The 25,201-nt window shown below is 46.1% G+C and overlaps 1 protein-coding gene across 2 annotated transcripts in view; it reads right to left on the bottom strand.

The window, feature by feature from the left end:
• LOC139530156 (transmembrane protein 117-like) overlaps positions 1–25,201 on the bottom strand; it is a 107,278-nt gene that overhangs the window by 48,540 nt on the left and 33,537 nt on the right. For both annotated transcript variants that reach the window (XM_071326297.1, XM_071326298.1), the window contains exons 4-5: positions 6,817–6,916; positions 5,550–5,647 (exon numbers count right to left, since the gene is read on the bottom strand). In XM_071326297.1, the coding sequence (XP_071182398.1) occupies positions 5,550–5,647; positions 6,817–6,916 (198 nt within the window). The remainder of the gene's footprint in view (positions 1–5,549; positions 5,648–6,816; positions 6,917–25,201) is intronic.

Below are 25,201 nucleotides of genomic sequence, written 5' to 3'. Positions count from 1 at the left end.
GCTCAAATATCCCTGTCCCTGAAATGAGCCTAGTGTCCTCTTCCTGTTCAATAACCACTAGAGCATTAGGGGCATAGAAAAGGGCATCAAGCTGTAATGTTTGACTGGCAGTAACGAACAACATTCATGTTGACCTGGTGGAGTGACCGTGTGAAATACAGTTGAAGTCGGAAGTTTACATACACCTTAGCCAAATACATTTAAACTCAGTTTTTCACCATTCCTGACATTTAATCCTTGTAAAGAATTCCCTGTCTTAGGTCAGTTAGGATCACCACTTTATTTTAAGAATGTGAAATGTCAAAATAATAGTAGAGAGAATGATTTATTTCAGCTTTTATTTCTTTCACATTCCCAGTGGGTCAGAAGTTCACATACACTCAATTAGTATTTGGTAGCATTGCCTTTAAATTGTTTAACTTGGGTCAAACGTTTCAGGTAGCCTTCCACAAGCTTCCCACAATAAGTTGGGTGAATTTTGGCCCATTCCTCCTGACAGAGCTGGTGTAAATTACATTTACATTTACATTTAAGTCATTTAGCAGACGCTCTTATCCAGAGCGACTTACAAATTGGTGCATTCACCTTATGACATCCAGTGGAACGGCCACTTTACAATAGTGCATCTAAATCTTTTAAGGGGGGGGGGAGTGAGAAGGATTACTTTATCCTATCCTAGGTATTCCTTAAAGAGGTGGGGTTTCAGGTGTCTCCGGAAGGTGGTGATTGACTCCGCTGTCCTGGCGTCGTGAGGGAGTTTGTTCCACCATTGGGGGGCCAGAGCAGCGAACAGTTTTGACTGGGCTGAGCGGGAACTGTACTTCCTCAGTGGTAGGGAGGCGAGCAGGCCAGAGGTGGATGAACGCAGTGCCCTTGTTTGGGTGTAGGGCCTGATCAGAGCCTGGAGGTACTGAGGTGCCGTTCCCCTCACAGCTCCGTAGGCAAGCACCATGGTCTTGTAGCGGATGCGAGCTTCAACTGGAAGCCAGTGGAGAGAGCGGAGGAGCGGGGTGACGTGAGAGAACTTGGGAAGGTTGAACACCAGACGGGCTGCGGCGTTCTGGATGAGTTGTAGGGGTTTAATGGCACAGGCAGGGAGCCCAGCCAACAGCGAGTTGCAGTAATCCAGACGGGAGATGACAAGTGCCTGGATTAGGACCTGCGCCGCTTCCTGTGTGAGGCAGGGTCGTACTCTGCGGATGTTGTAGAGCATGAACCTACAGGAACGGGCCACCGCCTTGATGTTGGTTGAGAACGACAGGGTGTTGTCCAGGATCACGCCAAGGTTCTTAGCGCTCTGGGAGGAGGACACAATGGAGTTGTCAACCGTGATGGCGAGATCATGGAACGGGCAGTCCTTCCCCGGGAGGAAGAGCAGCTCCGTCTTGCCGAGGTTCAGCTTGAGGTGGTGATCCGTCATCCACACTGATATGTCTGCCAGACATGCAGAGATGCGATTCGCCACCTGGTCATCAGAAGGGGGAAAGGAGAAGATTAGTTGTGTGTCGTCTGCATAGCAATGATAGGAGAGACCATGTGAGGTTATGACAGAGCCAAGTGACTTGGTGTATAGCGAGAATAGGAGAGGGCCTAGAACAGAGCCCTGGGGGACACCAGTGGTGAGAGCACGTGGTGAGGAGACAGATTCTCGCCACGCCACCTGGTAGGAGCGACCTGTCAGGTAGGACGCAATCCAAGCGTGGGCCGCGCCGGAGATGCCCAACTCGGAGAGGGTGGAGAGGAGGATCTGATGGTTCACAGTATCGAAGGCAGCCGATAGGTCTAGAAGGATGAGAGCAGAGGAGAGAGAGTTAGCTTTAGCAGTGCGGAGCGCCTCCGTGATACAGAGAAGAGCAGTCTCAGTTGAATGACTAGTCTTGAAACCTGACTGATTTGGATCAAGAAGGTCATTCTGAAATGAGTCAGGTTTGTAGTCCTCCTTGCTCGCACACGCTTTTTCAGTTCTGCCCACACATTTTCTATAGGATTGAGGTCAGGGCTTTGGGATGGCCACTCCAATACCTTGACTTTGTTGTCCTTAAGCCATTTTGCCACAACTTTGGATGTATGCTTGGGGTCATTGTCCATTTGGAAGACCCATTTGCGACCAAGCTTTAACTTCCTGACTGATGTCTTGAGATGTTGCTTCAATATATCCACACAATGTTCCTCCCTCATGATGCCATCTATTTTGTGAAGTGCACCAGTCACTCCTGCAGCAAAGCACCACCACAACATGATGCTGCCACCCCCATGCTTCATGGTTGGGATGGTGTTCTTTGGCTTGCAAGTCTCCCCCTTTTTCCTCCAAACATAACAATGGTCATTATGGCCAAACAGTTCTATTTTTGTTTCATCAGACCAGAAGACATTTCTCCAAAAAGTACGATCTTTGTCCCCATGTGCAGTTGCATACCGTAGTCTGGCTTTTTTATGCCGGTTTTGGAGCAGAGGCTTCTTCCTTGCTGAGCGGCCTTTCAGGTTAAGTCGATATAGGACTAGTTTTACTGTGGATATAGATATTATTGTACCTGTTTCCTCCAGCATCCTTTGTCCTTTGCTGTTGTTCTGGGATTGATTTGCACTTTTCGCACCAAAGTACGTTCATCTCTAGGAGACAGAACGCGTCTCCTTCCTGAGCGATATGATGGCTACGTGGTCCCATAGTGTTTATACTTGCGTACTATTGTTTGTACAGATTAACGTGATACAGTTATAAGTGAAATATCTGTCCGTAAATAATTGTTGGAAACATTTCTTGTGTTATGCACAACGTAGATGTCCTAACCAACTTGCCAAAACTATAGTTTGTTAACAATACATTTTTGGAGTGGTTGAAAAACAAGTTAATGATTCCAATCTAAGTGTATGTAAACTTCCGACTTCAACTGTATCTAGGCCAGTGATCGCTCCCTTGTGATGAGCATTATTGGACACAGTGTAACAGCTTGATTGGGTCATAGCCCTTGCTCTGTCTCAGTGAGGTAAAGACAAGTGTGTGTGTGTGTGTGTAAAGGCAGGGGTATAGCTGGCCCTGTGACCTTGTTATGTCCATTGATTTCCTCTGCCTGTTTTTCTAATTAAAGGTGTTGACACTGAGCGGAGGAAGATTAACAGCCCTATTGACTCTGTGTGTAACTGTGTGTAAACCCTAGAGGTTAAGAGCGTTGGGCCCGTAACCTAACTTTCGCTGGTTCGAATCCCTGAGCCGGCAAAGTAGAAAAATGTGCTGTTCTGCCCTTGAGCAAGGCAGTTAACCCCCAACAACAACTGCTCCCCGGGCACCGATGACGTGGACATCAATTAAGGCAGCCCCCCGCACCTCTCTGATTCAGAGGGGTTGGGTTAAATGCGGAAGACACATGTCGGTTGAATGCATTCAGTTGTACAACTGACTAGGTACCCCCTCTCCCTTTCCTTCACACCTCTCATCCACACAGGGCTTTGTCTGAATAACCATACATTAATACATGTATGCATGCTAATGCACACACAAATACTCATGAACCCTAGCACCCACACACACACGAACCCTAGCACCCACACACACACGAAACCTAGCACCCACACACACACGAACCCTAGCACCCACATGAACTCTAGCACCCACACACACACACGAACCCTAGCACCCACACGAACTCTAGCACCCACACACACAAACCCCAGCACCCACACACCCACACACACAAACCCTAGCACCCACACGCACAAACCCTAGCACCCACATGAACTCTAGCACCCACACACACAAACCCTAGCACCCACACACCCACACACACAAACCCTAGCACCCACACACACAAACCCTAGCACCCACACACACACATGAACTCTAGCAGCCACACACACACATGAACTCTAGCACCCACGCACACATGAACTCTAGCACCCACACACACAAACCCTAGCACCCACACACACAAACCCTAGCACCCACACACACACATGAACCTTAGCACCCACACACACATGAACTCTAGCACCCACACACACATGAACTCTAGCACCCACACACACAAACCCTAGCACCCACATGAACTCTAGCACCCACACACACAAACCCTAGCACCCACACACACACATGAACTCTAGCACCCACACACACATGAACTCTAGCACCCACACACACAAACCCTAGCACCCACACACACAAACCCTAGCACCCACACACACACATGAACTCTAGCACTCACACACACATGAACTCTAGCACCCACACACACATGAACTCTAGCACCCACACACACAAACCCTAGCACCCACACACACACATGAACTCTAGCACCCACACACACATGAACTCTAGCACCCACACACACATGAACTCTAGCACCCACACACACACATGAACTCTAGCACCCACACACACACATGAACTCTAGCACCCACACACACATGAACTCTAGCACCCACACACACAAACCCTAGCACCCACACACACAAACCCTAGCACCCACACACACACATGAACTCTAGCACTCACACACACATGAACTCTAGCACCCACACACACATGAACTCTAGCACCCACACACACAAACCCTAGCACCCACACACACACATGAACTCTAGCACCCACACACACACACATGAACTCTAGCACCCACACACACATGAACTCTAGCACCCACACACACATGAACTCTAGCACCCACACACACACATGAACTCTAGCACCCACACACACACATGAACTCTAGCACCCACACACACACATGAACTCTAGCACCCACACACACATGAACTCTAGCACCCACACACACACGAACCCTAGCACCCACACACACACACGAACCCTAGCACCCACCCACACACACAAACCCTAGCACCCACCCACACACACAAACCCTAGCACCCACCCACACACACAAACCCTAGCACCCACACACAAACCCTAGCACCCACACACAAACCCTAGCACCCACACACACAAACCCTAGCACCCACACACATGAACTCTAGCACACACACACACGAACCCTAGCACCCACACACACACACACACACGAACCCTAGCACCCACACACACACACACACACGAACCCTAGCACCCACACACACACACACGAACCCTAGCACCCACACACACGAACCCTAGCACCCACACACACACACACGAACCCTAGCACCCACACACACGAACCCTAGCACCCACACACGAACCCTAGCACCCACACACACACACACACGAACCCTAGCACCCACACACACACACACACACACGCACCCTAGCACCCACACACACACACACACACACACACACACACACACACACACACACACACACACACACACACACGAACCCTAGCACCCACACACACACACAAACCCTAGCACCCACACACACACACACACACACACGAACCCTAGCACCCACACACACACACACATGAACCCTAGCACCCACACACACACACATGAACCCTAGCATACACACACACACATGAACCCTAGCACCCACACAGGTGATAAACACACACACATACACACACTGATCGTGCTCAGAGGCAGCATATTGTATGCATTAGACTGGAGACAGTACCTACCAGAAGAGGATTATCCTGTGGTTGCCTTGTTTCCAGAACCTTCTGGCAGCTTTGCCCCAGTCTGGGTAGTGCTGGTCCTGGAGCATCATGTCAGTGACCTGGGAAAGACCCATAAACGAACATGCTGTGGGTTGCCAGTACAGCACCAATATTAAGACTAAACTCAAACTGAGATGGCATTTTCAGGTATCCTGAATTTTTGGAATGATCTCTGAATGAAGCTCAAATATTAAAAAACACAGAATTCTGACACTCGCAGACAAGAAATGGAATGAGATTGTGTTATTTCATTCTGAATACAGTGTCAAAATAGATGGTTAGAATTTGCCCTTCTGCATATGGAACGCTGCAATGGAATGGCATAATCAATTCAAATGGCATTGCTTTGTTTTTATTCCTATTCTATAGTCAATCATTAAAAGTAATCTAAGTTTATTTTCTTTGGTCAAAGACAATTTACATTTTAGAGGATTGTATACACAACTACGCAAATCCAGACGTTCGGAGAAGGTACTTCATTGAGGCGAGGGTACATTTTGAATAGGCCACATCTCCTTCTATCAGATAAAGTGGAGAAGGATTTGGTTGAGAAAAATCAGGTAAATCTTTCTGGCATGAGCAGTGTTGCAAAAACAGCCATTTCCTGCTCACTCATCTAGCGATGACACATTCTGAAATATCTGTTCTGTCGAGAAGGAGACACACAGAGGTCGTCTTGAAAGTGCCTCGTTGAATTAATCGAATGTAAAAACCCAGAGAGTAATGTCTGGATTCAGCAGTTTGCCTTGCCCGTCCTTGCTCTACCTCCCTCTTCCCCTTCTATATCCCCCCCTCTCTTCCCTCCCCCTCCCCTCCCCCTCTCTCTTCCCTCTATCCCTCTCCTCCATATCTCCTCCCTCTCGCCGCAGTGTGTACAGTGGAATACTAATGGAAACTCTGAGGAAGCTTGTCAAGTTTTCTCCCCGTGGGTGTTGTGTCAAACTCCTTTCTCTTCCTCCACAGGCAGTCCTATCCTAGATCCCAGCGGAGCTCCATCCTCTCTTTATGTTGACAAATGAACAGGGATGGGCTGGTGTTGAGGCACCCCTCACTGTCTCTCCTCTGCTCTACTCTACTCCTCGCTGTGCCGCTATGTCTCTCTGTGTTTCCTGTGACCTCGCACTGTCTCTGTTCTGTTCCTGGTGCTAAGGGTATAAAGACACATTCCACTATCTTTGTGCTTATATTCTAGTTGCTGCTAATCAGTGTTGGGCTACTGTTCTCTCACCATCCACGCAGTCACAAAGTCCCCCATCCACGTCCCCACTGCTGCAATCTTCATGAAGCTCTCGTTCCTGATACCCATGTACTCTGTCACCATGTGAGGCCTAGAAAGAGAGATATATATATATAGAGAGGGGGGAGAGAGAGTGAGATAGAGACAGGGGCAGAAAGGTAAAGGAGAGGAAAAGAGAGAGGTAGAGGGAGGGAGGAAATGGAGGAGAGTCAACAGAAAATAGGAGAAACAGAAAATGGGCACTGTGGCTGCTAAGTGTCATGATGCTAACTGTCAGATCCCATCCATATCAAGCTGGCCCTGTGAAAACAGTGTGTGGCAGGCAGCTCTACCTTCAAGGGGCCCTCAGGGTTGTAAACAATTTACACTGAACTGCTGTGAAATTTATTCAGCAATACCATTCATTTGGCCCTAATCTACCTCCCTAATTTTTATGAATTTTCTTTCCATTTGGCAAATTCGTACCAGTGTCTAGGTGAATTTAAATCAGCATTATCCAAAAGCATGAGACGACACCGTTACTTGGCGACCGGCACCATCCCTGATACACAGGGCGTGGAGGAAGCCATTTAAGGTATACGGTTGGTCTTTGGTGCAGGGAAAAAGATGTCATGCATTCGCTAGAGTCCTAGTTATCCATCCTCTATCTCCTCTTGTAGGTAAAGACGGGATGGGAGGCTTTTGTTCAGGGACTTCAGTCATCTTCCACTGGGAGAAACTGGGTCACAAGCCTTGTCTATGCAACTATCTACCCACCGCTCCTGAAAGAGGAGAAGAAAAGGGGGATGAGGGAGGGAGTGAGGGTGTTTGATCTCCTGGCAGCGTCTTAGAGGCTGTGGATCAGATGAGCCTCCTCCCTCTCCTCCCCCACCCCCCACAGGTCACTGCCTCATGAATAGAATAGATGGGCTGGCATGAATATGGCTCTGTAGGTTTTCCAGCGGGTCGTTTCTGAAGTCAATAGCTCCAATCACCCTTGTTTGGCTCCGTGGCTGTTTTCCAACTTGCCACGCAGTACCCATGAAATATTTCTTAGACTATGTGGACAGAGGCATCTGGAAAATGACAACCACACCTGTTTTACTTTCGTGTGCATTTATTTAACATGTTATCAGTGGGTACAGTGACTGTACATAGACATTGGCTTTGTGAATGAAAATACAACGGGCCACACTTAACCAACTCTTTCAAACCGGTATAGGATTATCCCATTATATCCTATTAGGCAGAGCTTAGGCAGGTTTAAATGAAAGCTAATAGGCATTCATTTCCAATTAATTATAATTGCTCCTCCCTTTTCTCACCCATTCACTCACAATTCCCCTTATTAACAAAGCATAATAAAGACAAATGGACCTGGGGCAGAACTGCCATTATTAGCTATGGAAAAACCACTAAACCCAAATGGCACTTGTTTTCTTCTGCTGTTTTCTTGTTCTTTGAAGTCATGAAAACGAGCAAGTTTTGAGAAATACTGTTAGGCAGCTGTATAAAATATGATCGGTTGTGGTATCATTTCTTCCTAGCCATAACTTTGTCACACTTTTCATACTGCGTATGCTCTGTGTAGTTTGGGCGGGTGTCTTCCGAAGTTAAATGAGATGACAGAGTAAAAATGCTACTGTCCTGTTTCAAGTGTCTCCTATAAATCTATTACAAACCACTGACCCCAAGTAGCACCTGTTTTCTTGTCCCCGTATAGATCATCTCTGTCGTCATGAACACAGACAGTTTGTTCAAAAAATACAGTTAAGCAGATGTATTAAGGGTATAAAATAAATCATATGGCATCAATAATCTATTCATTAGGCCTCTGTGACAGGGCTTCATTAATGGAAATGTGAGGGGCATGGGTGACTTATCACCTTGCTTCGCCTGATTAAAAAAAATAAAAAAAAACTTGATTCGATTGGGAATTTATACCTGTATTAAGTTAGCTAGATGCTCAGCAGCTTGTCCCCGGTCCAGTTGCCTAGGAGATCCCACAGGGAGTTGTTTACCTGCCGCAAAATTATAATCGATTGACCTGGAAACGCTGTCTAGCCCCAGTTTAGCCTTAAAGGGCCATTGCAGCCGTTTTTATCTCAATATCAAATCCTTTCCGGGCAACAATTAACTACCTTACTATGTTTTCAATTAAAATAGCCAAAAAGAAACAAAAATAGCTTCTTAGCAAGAAGACATTTCTCAAGCAAGAATTTTAGGACTGCCTGGGAGGGCTCCGAGTGGGGAGGGGAAAACCGAACATTGGCTGTTAGGCTATTGGCAGAGAGGTTTGTAACTCTCTTTCTTATTAGTCTAATAACTAGTTTACCACATGGTGATGTCACCAGGCAAGCCAGAACTCCATCCCACCAAAACAGGCTGAAATTTCAGGCAGTCTTTTCAAACAGCTCTTAAACTAAAAAGGCATTATCATCATTTTCACAGTATTATTCCAACAATAGTGTGGAAATATATATACAGTATTCTAAGTATTCACACCCATTGACTTTTTCCAAATTTTGTTGTGTTCCATCCTGAATTTAAAATGGATTAAATTTAGATAAACACTTTAGAGAGAACACTCCATCTCTCTCCACCTCCTCCTCCGTTCTCTAATTGGTCAAACCTTGCACCTCTTCTGTCAGGCAGCAATGCTTTCAATGTTTTATTTGGTAAGCAGAAGAGCACAAAGGAAGAGTTTTGGGAATCTTCTCTCAGCGTGATTAAAGGCAGCACTTTCTGACTTATTCATGCTCGCTGAAAATTTGATGGCCTGCAAGACAGATTACCTAATGAGAGGGTTCACGGCAGAGGTGGAACATCAGTACACTAGCTGCCGCACCCCCCCTTCTCTGACACACATGAAAATATTGTACTATACATTTGTTGAGTGCCTGTAATTATTCTATTCAGCTTACATTTTTTTCTTCTTATTGTTGTCACATTCGAGGGGGAACCTGCAAGTAAGCATTTCAATGTACTGTGTACACCGTAAACTTGAATTGACTAGACTTGATTAATCAGATCCGAAATGGCTCCCTCCTGGTAGAGCATCAGTACTGTAGCTACCATGAATAATCAGATCCAAAATGGCTCCAAGTGAAACATCGGCACAGTAGTTCCATGAATAATCGGATCCAAAATGGCTCCTCGTGGAATAACAGTACAGTAGTTCCATGAATAATCTGATCCAAAATGGCTTCTATGGCTCAAAGCAGTGCACCAGTTACGTCTCAATCTACCCTCTCTATCGAACGCAATTGGGTTTCTAAGACATCACTGTGATAGCTTGTACTCCACTGAGTCATCAAATATCGCCTGGCCTTTCCTTTCTCTTCCCTGCTCCTTCTCTCCACTAGTTTCCCAGCTTGTTTCTTCTGCTTGTGTTCTAAATCTCATGGCTAGTGACCCTTTAGGAAGCTGGCAGGTGTGTAGCCTCTGAAAGCCTTGGGGGTGTCTAGCCTTCTCCAGTACACAGATATGGCATTGAATCCTCTGTCATCCACATTGAGATGTTTTCTTGTGTCCTCTGTGTGTACAGTACATAAGAGTACACATCGTTGGGGACTGGAGAATGGTAAACCGAATGGTAAACAGAAAAACATAAAGCTGTCATGTATGGCCTCTCCTATCACTAAATCAAAAAAATACATCCCCCTCTTTTTTTAGTCAGAGCGACATGAGCCCACATATTGTATTAAACTTCCTCCAGATAGAGTTCTCTAGTCTCTTATCCTCCACTGGCTCATACAGTGGGAGTGAATTACCAGCAGGCACTTTGCAGGCCACCACCAGTATCTGTCCACTGTATCAGTTTTCCATTACACTAGTCCTAAATTAAGTCTGCTAGTCCCAGAAGCAATACATCCACTTGACTTGGCCTTTACATGGTTAGAAGTGATAAAACACACACACACACACACATGCACGCGCAAACAAACGCACACGTACACACGCATACACACAAAATCAACTGTGAAAGATTTTATGAAAAATTATTGCTTGTCGATGCATTGAAATGTTTCAAATGTTGATTAAAAGTTTCAAGTTGTTTGATGTCCCTCAAGGGAATATTGGTTCTACACTGTGTGTGGAATTTAGACATTTCAGTACAAGTTTTTTTAAATCATATTTTATGGAAAATTGTCAAAGAATTTATGGCACAGTCCTTGCAAAACTGCACAGAAACAAACTGACACTGTGTTAGGCTTTTTCCCATTTGCAATTCCCAATGGACGTCCTGACACAGTTGTCAAGGTTACTGCGTTGTTCTGTTGACAGTAGCTGTCTGTATGTCTCTGAATGAGGATGACCTGTTAGAAGCCAACTCCCAGTGAGGCCCATCCCTCTGTCCCAGATAACAGCAGGAGAAGCTGAGCTGATAATGCTGAGGTAATGCCAGAACTGTCTGTCTATGTGGTAGAATCTGTAACCTCTTTCAAATCAAATCAAATTTTATTTGTCACATGCGCCGAATACAACAGGTGTAGACCTTACAGTGAAATGCTTACTTACAAGCCCTTAAGCCCTTAACCAACAATGCAGTTTTGAGATAATAGGAGTTAAGAAAATGTTTTACTAAATAAACTAAAGTAAAAAAAGAAGAAAAGAGAAACAATAAAATAACAGTAGTGAGGCTTTATACAGGAGGTGCCGGTACAGAGTCAATGTGCGGGGGCACAGGTCAGTCGAGGTAATTGAGGTAATATGTACATGTAGGTAGGGGTAAAGTAGGTAGCCTAACGGTTAGAGCGTTGGGCCAGTAACCGAAAGGTTGCTAAATCAAATCCCCAAGCTGACAAGGTAAAAATCTGTAATTCTGCTCCTGAACAAGGCAGTTAACCCACTGCTCCTAGGCCGTCATTGTAAATAAGAATTTGCTCTTAAGACTTGCCTAGTTAAATATATATATTTAAAGTAACTATGCATAGATAATAAACAGCGAGTAGCAGCAGCATAGAAAAGGGGGGGCCAATGCAAATAAACAAAGCTGTTTTATAGGTGCATGTGAGAAAGAGATAAAGAAAGAGTAGTAGTGAGAGTTTGTGTGTTTTATTTACCACAACAACATGAGCAGCAGTTCACGGTGCACACTTAGCATCGAGGTCTCTCCACCCCCTGGTCATGGTCCTGTTTGCTCTGTCACGCCGCCAGTACTCCGGGAATCTCTCCCATCTCTCTCAATGCGATCAACAGGAGGGAACATAAATCCCATAACATGCCATTTATTCTGCCTTTTAAATAAGTCTCTGGCATTACGCCCGCTCAGCTAGACAGACAGACAGACAGACAGACAGACAGACAGGGACTTGCACAGAGGAACACAGAATGATGGTGGTAAACAGAGACGAGGCTCTTATGTGTTGCTATAACCCTGCTCAGTCAAGTGGGTGGCTGCAGTCATCTGCCTCTAGTCCCTTCATCCCCCTCCCCCTCCCTCTAAAGGGCGAGGAGAAAAAGAGCCACGCCCCCCCCCCCCCCCACGCAGCCAGCCCCCCTCCCCCACGCAGCCAGCCCCCCCCCCCCCCTCCTCCCCTTCCGTCCCATGCAGTGGTGTCGCCTGGCTCCAGCAGAGTCCCCGCTCATCCACATTAGACATGATTAATGTGAGAGGAACCACACACTGGGCTGTCTTAATTCAATAACACTGCCTAATTAGGGTCTGCTTTCTGCCAGTAATGGTGGCGTAAAATGTCAGAATGGGATTGGGCGGCGTGACCGAGCGCCGGTGAAGGGCATCAAACTCCCTGGGCGGTCACACTCCTCTGCTTTCATGCAAACCGCTCCCTAATCTGAAAGTTACATTAAAAAGGTAACGCTTACTTTCAAGGGGTCGTTACTGCAGTGCAATTACATATGTAATTATATGTAATTACACTGTAACAGGTATTGTGTTTAATTGTAATCATTCATAGTTACACTGTAGCAACATTGTGAAGGTGTTTGGTAATCACAGTCCGTAATTATAGGAGTGTAACAACGATTGCTGGTTACCGTGCTTGCTACAGCCCTTTAAGCGACTCCAACAACATTCTAATGGATTATAGTACTCGTTATGGATTTATGAAACAAGGCAACAAATTTCAATATCAGGTTATATATTTTGTATAGGTAAAGATGGATGGAGACAAAGGCAGGTACGCTTACTGGAGTCCCTACAGAGGAGGCCGCTGACAGCTCTGATAAGGTCAGGCTCATAGCAGATCAGGATGTTGAGGAAGAGGACCATGAAGGCATTGGTTGATTTGCATAGGTCTAATATACAAAACATTAGGAACCTTCCCAATATTGAGTTGCACAGTGTTCAACAGGGATGCTGGCCCATGTTGACTCCGATGCTTCCCACAGTTGTGTCAAGTTGTCTGGATGTCTTTTGGGTGGTGGACCATTCTTGATACACACAGGAAACTGATGAGCGTAAAAAACCCAGCAGTGTTGCAGTTGTTGCCACAAACCGGTGTGCTGGCACCTACTAACATACCCCGTTCAAAGGCACCTACATATATTGTCTTGCCTATTCACCCTCTGAATGGCACACATACACAATCCATGTCTCAGTTGTCTCATGGCTTAAAAATTGGTGTGGATTTGAGTGACATCAAAAGGGAGCATAGCTTTCACCTGGATAGTCTGTGTCACAGAAAGAGCAGGTGTTCTTAATGTTTTGTAGGTCTATGTTTAACAAAAAAAATCTTCTCTCTCTCTCTCTCTCTCTCTCTCTCTCTCTCTCTCTCTCTCTCTCTCTCTCTCTCTCTCTCTCTCTCTCTCTCTCTCTCTGTCTCTCTCTCTCTCTCTCTCTCTCTCTCTCTCTCTCTCTCTCTCTCTCTCTCTCTCTCTCTCTCTCTCTCTCTCTCTCTCTCTCTCTCTCTCTCTCTCTCTCTCTCTCTCTCTCTCTCTCTCTCTCTCTCTCTCTCTCTCTCTCTCTCTCTCTCGTCGGAGTGCATGCTGGGCGTGAGTCGTCAGCAGGAGTGATTGTGAGAGCGAATGGAATTTATTTTCACTCTATTGGGTTTTGGTATGTATATATATATATATATATTGATTAGTTTAGTTGTTTTAAGGGTATCTTGTCTAACTATCACTAAGCACGTATAGGGGTGGTGGGATCGTTGAGGTTGGTTTTTCGCGAGGGCACAACCAGCGGGTGGGGCTGGTTGCAATGGCCACTCGCGGAAGTGTGGAGTTTGAAAAACTTAGTCGGAGGCATGGAGTAAAGATTCCTGCTGCGGCCGGGTGTTCAGTGGAAGAATGTAGCTTGGCTGTGGGTGCTATCTGTAACGGCGTTCCTCCTCCTCTTCATCCGAAGAGGAGGAGCAGGGATTGAACCAAAATGCAGCGTCTTGATATGACATTATTTATTAAAGAAAACACGAAAACACGAACTTCACTTGAAACTAACAAAACAACAAACGGAGTAGACAGACCTGGACGACGAACTTACATGAAACACGAAGAACTCACGAACAGGAAAATGACTACACAAAATGACGAACGAACGAAACAGTCCCGTATGGTGCAACATAGACACAGACACAGGAGACAACCACCCACAAACAAACAATGTGACCCCACCTACCTTAATATGATTCTCAATCAGAGGAGATGAAAACCACCTGCCTCTAATTGAGAACCATATTAGGTACCCAAACCAACATAGAAACAGGAAACATAGACTGCCCACCCAAACTCACGTCCTGACCAGCTAACACATACAAAAACTAACAGAAAACAGGTCAGGAACGTGACATAACCCCCCCCCTCAAGGTGCGTACTCCGAACGCACCACCAAAAGTCTAGGGGAGGGTCTGGGTGGGCATCTGACCACGGTGGTGGCTCAGGCTCAGGGCGAGGTCCCCACCCCACCATAGTCAATCCCAGCTTACATCTCCCCCTTAGAATGACCACCCTCTTTTTCCACCCACCTAATATAAGGGGCAACACCAAGATAAGGGACAGCTCCGGGACAAGGTAGCTCAGGACAGCGAGGTAGGTCGAGATAGAGAGGTAGCTCAGGATAGAGAGGTAGCTCAGGATAGAGAGATAGCTCAGGATAGAGAGATAGCTCAGGATAGAGGGGCAACTCCGGACTGTAAGGCAGCTCCGGACAGAGAGACAGCTCTGGACTGAGGGGCAGTTCCGGATTACTGGCAGCTCCGGGCTGGCTGACGGCTCTGGACGCTCATGGCTGGCTGACGGCTCTGGACGCTCATGGCTGGCTGACGGCTCTGGACGCTCATGGCTGGCTGACGGCTCTGGACGCTCATGGCTGGCTGACGGCTCTGGACGCTCATGGCTGGCTGACGGCTCTGGACGCTCATGGCTGGCTGACGGCTCTGGACGCTCATGGCTGGCTGGCGGCTCTGGACGCTCATGGCTGGCTGGCGGCTCTGGACGCTCATGGCTCGCTGGCGGCTCTGGACGCTCATGGCTCACTGGCGGCTCTGGCAGATCCTGTCTGGTTGGCGGCTCTGGCAGATCCTGTCTGGTTGGCGGCTCTGGCAGATCCTGTCTGGTTGGCGGCTCTGGCAGATCCTGTCTGGTTGGCGGCTCTGGCAGATCCTGTCTGGTTGGCGGCTCTGGCAGATCCTGTCTGGTTGGCGGCTCTGGCAGATCCTGTCTGGTTGGCGGCTCTGGCAGATCCTGTCTGGTTAGCGGCTCTGGCAGATCCTGTCTGGTTGGCGGCTCTGGCAGATCCTGTCTGACGAATGGCTCTAGCGGCTCCTGACTGACTATCGGCTCTGACGGCTCGGGACAGACGGGCGGCTCTAATGGCTCGGGACAGACGGATGGCTCAGACGGCGCTGGGGAGACGGATGGCTCAGATGGCGCTGGGGAGACGGATGGCACAGATGGCGCTGGGGAGACGGATGGCTCAGATGGCGCTGGGGAGACGGATGGCTCAGATGGCGCTGGGGAGACGGATGGCTCTGGCCGGATAAGGCGCACTGTAGACCTGGTGCGTGGTGCCGGAACTGGAGGCACCGGGCTAAGGACACGCACCTTCATGCTAGTGCGGGGAGCAGGGACAGGGCACACTGGACTCTCAAAGCGTACTATTTGCCTGGTGCGTGGTACCGGCACTGGTGGCACCGGGCTGAGGGCACGCACATCAGGACGAGTACGGGGAGAAGGAACAGTGTGTACAGGGCTCTGGAGACGCACAGGTGGCTTAGTGCGTGGTGCCGGAACTGGAGGCACTGGGCTGGAGACATGCACCATAGGAAGAGTGCGTGGAGGAGGAACAGGGCTCTGGAAACGCACTGGAAGCCTGGTGCGTGGTGTAGGCACTGGTGGTACTGGGCTGGGGCGGGGAGGTGGAATAACCTTACCTGCCCAACCTTACCTGGTTGAATGCTCCCCGTCACCCACCCAGTGCGGGGAGGTGGAATAACCCGCACCGGGCTATGTAGGCGAACCGGGGACACCATGCGTAAGGCTGGTGCCATGTAAGCCGGCCCGAGGAGACGCACTGGTGGCCAGATATGTAGAGCCGGCTTCATGGCACTTGGCTCAATGCCCAATCTAGCCCTACCAGTGCGGGGAGGTGGAATAACCCGCACCGGACTATGCACACGTACAGGAGACACCGTGCGCTCTACTGCGTAACACGGCGTCTGCCCGTACTCCCGCTCTCCACGGTTAGCCTGGGAAGTGGGCGCAGGTCTCCTACCTGCCCTTGGCCCACTACCTCTTAGCCCCCCCCCCCCAAGAAATTTTTGGGGTTTCTTCACGGGCTTCCGTGCTAGCCGCGTACCTTCATAACTCCGGTCTTGCGCTTGATTCTCCGGCTTCCAGCCACGTCTCCTTGCTGCCTCCTCATATCGCAGCCTCTCTGCTTTCGCTGCCTCCAGCTCAGCTTTGGGACGGCGATATTCTCCCGGCTGTGCCCATGGACCTTTTCCGTCCAATATTTCCTCCCAACTCCAATAATCCTGTGTAGCAGGCCACTGCTCGAATTCGCGCTGCTTGGTTCTGGTTTGGTGGGTGGTTCTGTAACGGCGTTCCTCCTCCTCTTCATCCGAAGAGGAGGAGCAGGGATTGAACCAAAATGCAGCGTCTTGATATGACATTATTTATTAAAGAAAACACGAAAACACGAACTTCACTTGAAACTAACAAAACAACAAACGGAGTAGACAGACCTGGACGACGAACTTACATGAAACACGAAGAACTCACGAACAGGAAAATGACTACACAAAATGACGAACGAACGAAACAGTCCCGTATGGTGCAACATAGACACAGACACAGGAGACAACCACCCACAAACAAACAATGTGACCCCACCAACCTTAATATGATTCTCAATCAGAGGAGATGAAAACCACCTGCCTCTAATTGAGAACCATATTAGGTACCCAAACCAACATAGAAACAGAAAACATAGACTGCCCACCCAAACTCACGTCCTGACCAGCTAACACATACAAAAACTAACAGAAAACAGGTCAGGAACGTGACACTATCATTGGGTATGATAGCATCAAATCAGCCTCAAGGATGAATAGCGCTGTAGTGATATTCTTAGATTCCATTGAAAAGGTGAATAAGATAGTTGAGAGGGGTGTTGTGTTGCGGGAGACACAGACGCCGGTATTTCCGCTTATGAATCCGGCGAAGAAAGTTATACTTTCTAACGTGCCACCATTTGTTATAGATGAAGTGTTGGAGCGAGAGTTATCTCGCCATGGTCAAATCGTATCTACAATAAAGAAGGTTCTTTTTGGATGCAAATCTCCGTTGCTGAAACATGTCGTGTCTCATAGGAGACAAGTGCATATGATCTTAAAAAAGGACGGAGATGAACTGAATTTAGCGTTCAGTTTTAAGATTGATGGATTTGATTATGTCTTCTACGCTTCTACTGAATCAATGAAATGCTTTGGCTGTGGAAGAGAGGGGCATTTGGTGCGTAGTTGTCCCGAGAATGAGCGCGCTGAGCCCGGTAGTAGCTCTAGTGCTGGTGCAACTAACGCACCACCGCGAAGGGATGAACATGCTAAGGGTGCAGGGGAAGGGAGAAGGTGGGCAGATGTGGTTGGAAAAGTAGGAGAGGAAGGCATTGTGGATACGGGGGCAATTGTGGTAGATCAGAACAAAGAGGGAGGGGAAACAGTCGGTGAGATTGCGACTGCTGTCGCTGAGGTGGTGCTGGAAAATGAAATTGGAGGTCAAGAGGAGATTGAAATAACGGAAAAGGAAGCAGCTGTTTTCAAAGTACCGAGGAGTAAGAGGAAGAATTTAAGGGGTGGTGAAGGGTCTAATTCTAAGAGAAAGGTAGAGATTGATAAATCAGTTGAAGATGAACAAGTTGTAGAGATGGTGGAGTTTTCTTCTGGGGAGGATAGCAAGAGTGAGTCATCTGACGCGTCACAACAAAATAGCGAGATAAATGGGGTGGAAGGGAGGTATGGGATTGAGAAGGTACGTCAATTTCTGAAGTTGACAAAAGGGAAGAAATATATGCAGGATTACAATGTAACTGATTTTTTCCCTGAAAGTGAATTGTTTATTGAATCAGCAAAGTTTCTGATGTCAAAAATTACAGGGGGAGGTTTGAAAAGCCCTGAAATTGCTAGACTCAAGAAAGTGGTCACGAGAGTGATAAGTGATGTAAATTCTAAAGAAAATGAAAGAGTTCAGTTGCAGTTTTAACTCTGTAAAGAGATGTGGTGGCTGTATCTTCCTCTGTATATTTTTTTCATCCATGAGCAGTTTTAAGATTTCTTCTTTAAACGTAAATGCGGCAAGAGATGGTAAAAAAAGAGCCATAGTGTATGAGTTAATTAGGGGAAAGGGAAGTGACATAAATTTTCTACAAGAAACGCATAGTAATTTGGAAAATGAAGTTGTGGCAACGGGAGTGGGGGGGGACAGTGGTGTGTAGTCATAAAAACTCAAAAAGTGGGGGTGTGGCAATCTTGTTCTCAAAAGGGTTTTTGCCTTTGTCATATGAGGTTGAAGAGGTAGTTGAGGGGAGGTTATTAAAAGTTAGAGCAAGGTATGAAAACATCACTATGTGTCTGATAAATGTATATGCCCCAGTGGTGACAGTTGAGAGGGTATGTTTTTTAGAGATATTATCAAATACCATTGAGAAATGTAACAAAGAAGATTATTTATGTATTGGTGCGGATTTTAACTGCACAGTCAGCGATTTAGATAGAAATCACCAAGAACCTCATATAGCCTCAAGGACTTTTTTAAAACGCCTCATTGTAACACATGAACTGTGTGATATTTGGCGGAGTCAACATGGAGGAACAAGGCAGTACACCTGGGCGCATGTGAGAGAGAACATCATCTCTATGGCCAGGTTAGATAGGTTTTATTGTTTTGAGCATCAATCTCAGGTCTGTAAATCAAGTGTGATAACCCCAGTGGGATTTTCTGATCATTGTTTAATAAGTTTCAGGGAATATCTGAAATGGATGCCTCATCCAAATTTTTCTTTGGTTTAGAGAAAAAGAATGGACAAAGAAAAATTATTCATTGTCTCAAATCAGCTGTTGGACAAGAGCTCACTAGCCCTAGTGAAATTAGAAAGAGGGCAGTAGAGTTCTATGCTGAGCTCTACAAGTGTGAGTACAAAGAGGATAAAACAGTGACACAGCAGTTCTTTGATGGGCTCCCAAAGGTGGCTGCAGAAGCTCAGGTTGAGCTTGAGCAACCATTGTCTTTGCAGGATTTATACACTGCATTAAAAGGCATGGAAAATGGAAGGGCACCAGGCATTGATGGGCTTCCCGTTGACTTTTTTAAGTCTTTTTGGGCTATGTTGGGAGAGGATTGGCTAGCAGTAGTTAATGATAGTTTAACCGGAGGGTTACTACCAATAAGCTGCAGAAGGGCTGTCCTCACCCTACTGCCCAAAAAGGGTGACCCTAGGGAGGTGAAGAACTGGAGGCCGGTGGCTTTATTGTGCACTGATTATAAGATATTGTCAAAGGCTTTGTCCAACAGGCTGAGGGAGGTGATGGGGCAAATCATACATACGGACCAGTCCTACTGTGTTCCTGGCAGGCAGATAGGGGATAACATTTCTCTGATTCGTGATTTTTTGGACGTCTCTAGGGCTATTGGGTTGGATGCTGGTCTAATTTCAATTGATCAGGAAAAGGCATTTGACCGAGTTGAACATCAATATTTATGGCACACGTTTGAGGTGTTTGGGTTCAGCTCTGGTTTTATTGCCATGATAAAGGTGATATATGGTGACATTGAAAGTGTATTGAAAGTTAACGGTGGTTTGAGTGCTCCTTTTAAAGTGTGTAGAGGTATTAGGCAGGGATGTTCTTTGTCAGGAATGTTATATGCCATTGCTATAGAGCCACTACTAAATAGCATTAGAAGTCGCATTGCAGGGGTGTACCTTTCAGAGGATATTCCTCCTATTCGTCTCTCAGCCTATGCTGATGATGTAGTTGTGTTAGTGAAAAATCAAGCGGAGGTGGATAGTTTGAGTCTAATGGTTGATCGTTTTAGGGGAATATCCTCTGCAAAGGTAAATTGGGAAAAGAGTTGTGCTTTACAGATTGGAGAATGGTCTGGAGGGATCATGGCTTTGCCAGGGGGGCTAGAATGGTGTAAGGGAGGTTTTAAGTATCTTGGAGTGTACCTAGTAGATGAGGGGACTATGGAAAAAAATTGGAGTGGGGTGGTTGAAATGGTGGAAGGGAGGATGAGGAGATGGCGTTGGTTACTATCTCGTATGTCATATAGGGGGCGCACTATTATAGTTAACAATGTGATTGCCTCTGCACTGTGGCATCGGTTGTCAGTTTTAGAACCACCATCTGGCCTTCTGGCTAAGATACAGGCAATTATTGTGGATTTCTTTTGGGATAAATATCACTGGGTTCCACAAAGTGTTTTGTATTTGTCAAAAGAGGAGGGGGGGACAAGGTCTTGTACATCTTGCTAGTAGGGCTGCTGCTTTCCGGTTTCAGTTTATTCAAAGGTTGCTTTATGGACCGGAAAATGTGGTGTGGAGAGGGGTGGCAGGTCTTGTATTACAGCGGGTTGGAGGATTAGGTTTAAAGAAGGCTTTATTTCTGGTTGATAGTAGCCAGATTTCTAGGGAGGGAGTACCTCCGTTTTACAGAGGCCTTCTCAGAGTGTGGAGCATAATGAAGGTGTCCAGACGAACTTCAGCGGAGTCAGTGCATTGGCTGTTGGAGGAACCTCTGGTGTATGGGGCAAGACTGGATTGTACAACTGCAGCTGTTCCACATTTCTCCAAGATTCTGGTGAAGGGCAAAATCATCACCTTAAAACAGTTAATGGCCATGGCTGGGCCCGCCTTAATGGATGGAAGACGGGTGGCTGAACATTTGGGGATGAGGTCGGAAAGGATTGTCGGACAAATGCTGGGGAGCTGCAGGAAGGCTCTGTCAGCGGAAGAGTGGGGTATGCTTAGTAGCCACAAGAAGAAGGTACAAGATGAAGACGTCTCATTTCCAAGACTAGGGATTACACCAAATATCCCAGAGTCAGAAAGAAAGGCGTTATTGCTGGATTTGAGAGGGTTGGAGGAGGTGGGTTTGGATGAGGTGAATGGGAAGGACTTGTATAGGGGGTGTGTCAAGGTGTTGAATAAAGATAAATTGAAAAATAGAAAAGACACTCCATGGAGGGTAAAATTGGGCATTGATGACAAGGTAAAGCCAGAATGGAGAGCACTGTACAAGCCACCGTTACAAAAGGGTACTGGTGATATGCAATGGAGGGTTTTACATGGCATCATTGCAGTTAATGCTTTTGTATCTGTTATTAACTCAGATGTTAGAGATGGATGTCCTTTTTGTAATATAAGAGAAACCATTTTTCACTGTTTTATGGAGTGTGAGAGGATAAAACCTCTATTGGAAATGCTGGAATCTTTGTTTAAAGCTGTAGGGGAGTTTTTCAATAACACTGTTTTTATTTTGGGGTTTCAATATAGTAAGCAACAGTAAAGAAAATGTCAAATGTTAAATTTTATTTTGGGACAAGCTAAGATGTCAATTTTTCTGAGTAGGAAACATAAGATAGAAACGGGATATGGGCAGGATGTAAGATGTGTTTTTAAAGGATTAGTGAAAGCAAGAATAAAAGTAGATTGAGTTCTTCTCAGCTGTAAGAGATCTCCTATTGTTTGAGGAGAAGTGGGCCTACGAAGGAGCGCTTTGTTTTGTAGAGGGGAAATTATTTTTTGCTGATGAAATAAGTTGAATATATATGTTATGTATTTATTTTTGTTTAGGAATTACATTTGTTGTTTCATTTCTGAAAAGGCAGTGTGTCATTATTTATGTTAACACTTGAGTATAAAATAAAGGTTTTATAAAAAAAGAAAGAGCAGGTGTTAATGTTTTGTAGGTCTATGTTTAACAAAAAAAATCTTCTCTCTCTCTCTCTCTCTCTCTCTCTCTCTCTCTCAAAATAACCATACATATACAGTGGGGAGAACAAGTATTTGATACACTGCCGATTTTGCAGGTTTTCCTACTTACAAAGCATGTAGAGGTCTGTAATTTTTATCATAGGTACACTTCAACTGTGAGAGACGGAATCTAAAACAAAAATCCAGAAAATCCCATTGTATGATTTTTAAATAATTTATTTGCATTTTATTGCATGACATAAGTATTTGATCACCTACCAACCAGTAAGAATTCCGGCTCTCACAGACCTGTTAGTTTTTCTTTAAGAAGCCCTCCTGTTCTCCACTCATTACCTGTATTAACTGCACCTGTTTGAACTCGTTACCTGTATAAAAGACACCTGTCCACACACTCAATCAAACAGATTCCAACCTCCACAATGGCCAAGACCAGAGAGCTGTGTAAGGACATCAGGGATAAAATTGTAGACCTGCACAAGGCTGGGATGGGCTACAGGACAATAGGCAAGCAGCTTGGTGAGAAGGAAACAACTGTTGGCGCAATTATTAGAAAATGGAAGAAGTTCAAGATGACGGTCAATCACCCTCAGTCTGGGGCTCCATGCAAGATTTCACCTCGTGGGGCATCAATGATCATGAGGAAGAAGAGGGATCAGCCCAGAACTACACGGCAGGACCTGGTCAATGACCTGAAGAGAGCTGAGACCACAGTCTCAAAGAAAACCATTAGTAACACACTACGCCGTCATGGATTAAAATCCTGCAGCGCACGCAAGGTCCCCCTGCTTAAGCCAGTGCATGTCCAGGCCTGTCTGAAGTTTGCCAATGACCATCTGGATGATCCAGAGGAGGAATGGGAGAAGGTCATGTGGTCTGATGAGACAAAAATAGAGCTTTTTGGTCTAACTCCACTCGCCGTGTTTGGAGGAAGAAGAAGTATGAGTACAACCCCAAGAACACCATCCCAACCGTGAAGCATGGAGGTGGAAACATCATTCTTTGGGGATGCTTTTCTGCAAAGGGGACAGGACGACTGCACCGTATTGAGGGGAGAATGGATGGGGCCATGTATCGCGAGATCTTGGCCAACAACCTCCTTCCCTCAGTAAGAGCATTGAAGATGGGTCGTGGCTGGGTCTTCCAGCATGACAACGACACGAAGCACACAGCCATGGCAACTAAGGAGTGGCTCCGTAAGAAGCATCTCAAGGTCCTGGAGTGGCCTAGCCAGTCTCCAGACCTGAACCCAATAGAAAATCTTTGGAGGGAGCTGAAAGTCCGTATTGCCCAGCGACAGCCCCGAAACCTGAAGGATCTGGAGAAGATCTGTAAGGAGGAGTGGGCCAAAATCCCTGCTGCAGTGTGTGCAAACCTAGTCAAGAACTACAGGAAACGTATGATCTCTGTAATTGCAAACAAAGGTTTCTGTACCAAATATTAAGTTCTGCTTTTCTGATGTATCAAATACTTATGTCATGCAATAAAATGCAAATGAATTACTTAAAAATCATACAATGTGATTTTCTGGATTTTTGTTTTAGATTCCGTCTCTCATAGTTGAAGTGTACCTATGATAAAAATTACAGACCTCTACATGCTTTGTAAGTAGGAAAACCTGCAAAATCGGCAGTGTATCAAATACTTGTTCTCCCCACTGTAACAATAAGCGTAGAGTACATGTGCAGGTTGTTTGGTCTGTCAGACACTGTCCCTCAACTTATGGCAGGCAGCAATGTAGTGCTCTGCCAACCCACAGCTCTCTGCGTCCTCCCCCAACAGGACGGGTCGCCTACTTTCATCAGAGGTTTTTATTTTTAAACTTAAGTAATTGTAGTGTGTGCAGTACTCTATATATGTTGTACCAATTGAGAACTTTGATCTAATTCCCTGAAATCTGGATCTTCTCTGGAAAATCATTATTTTAGTCTTTTTGGGGTTTACTGCCAGGGCCCAGGTCTGGCAGTACTGCTCTAGCAGGACCAGTCTCTGCTTTAGGCCATGTGCTGTGGGTGACAGCAGGCATAGATCTGAGATCTTATTAGTTTAGTTTTTTATCAATTCCAACTGTGCTTCTTTTGCCAATGGCTGAATATATAGTTGATGTTTTGTACTGTTAGATCGATGCCTTCTTTACTGTGAGTGAATGTGGTATCCAGAAAGTTATCTAAGAGTGTTTGGATATTTTGGTTCCAGGTTGCTTTCTGGTATTCTTCAGTGCTGTTTTGGGCCCATCTGTATGAATGTCTGATGTTGTACAGCTTACTGGGCTGTGAATGTGTGGTTGTTTCCATGTCTGTTCTTTTGAGGAACAACGTAATTTGGCTGTGATCAGACAGAGGTGTTAGTGGCTTGACAGTGAATGAGCTGAGAGAGAAAGGGTCAATGTCTGTGATCATACTGTACTGTGGCCAAGAGGTGAGCAGTAGGTGAAACTCCCCAAAGAGTCCCCCCGTAACCTACCATTGACAAAGTACAGACCCAGGCTTCTACAGAGCTGGAAAAGATCCCTTCCGTTTTTGTCTCTCTCTCTCTCTCCCAAAAACATGATGCAAATATTAAAGATTACAACCTAGTTAGGAATTCTCATGCGAGACAGGAGTCAGGATTGTGTGTTTCAATAGGATTGGGTATTGATAGGAAAATAGCCTAGGCTCTAAAACAGGAGAAGATATAATTTCCCCTCATGCCTCTCTGAATTGTCAGCAGATTTTAATGTCTGTGAATTGTGCATAGGCCTATCAAATTTGTGACTGTCTGAAGAGTCACAATGACAGCTCAAAGAGGCACACATTCTTTTATAAACTATAGGCCTACTGTAGGGTGTCCTGTAGGGTATTTATTAACTGCAATCGGGTCATGTGTGCAGTCCGGCAGTGTCAATTATGCGTGCGCTTGAATTTATGGCGACTTTGTGTGAACTAAATACGCGAAGCTTCCATTCGACAACCTGTTTGGATAATGTGCTATTGAATTTTCTGCTAATCTGATGGTGCACATGTTGTA

The sequence above is a fragment of the Salvelinus alpinus genome, chromosome 9, assembly GCF_045679555.1.
Source record: "Salvelinus alpinus chromosome 9, SLU_Salpinus.1, whole genome shotgun sequence".
In the NCBI taxonomy this organism is placed as follows: domain Eukaryota; kingdom Metazoa; phylum Chordata; class Actinopteri; order Salmoniformes; family Salmonidae; genus Salvelinus; species Salvelinus alpinus.
The sequence above is the reverse complement of the archived record's forward strand: the minus strand, read 5'-3'. Positions and strand labels throughout refer to the sequence as shown.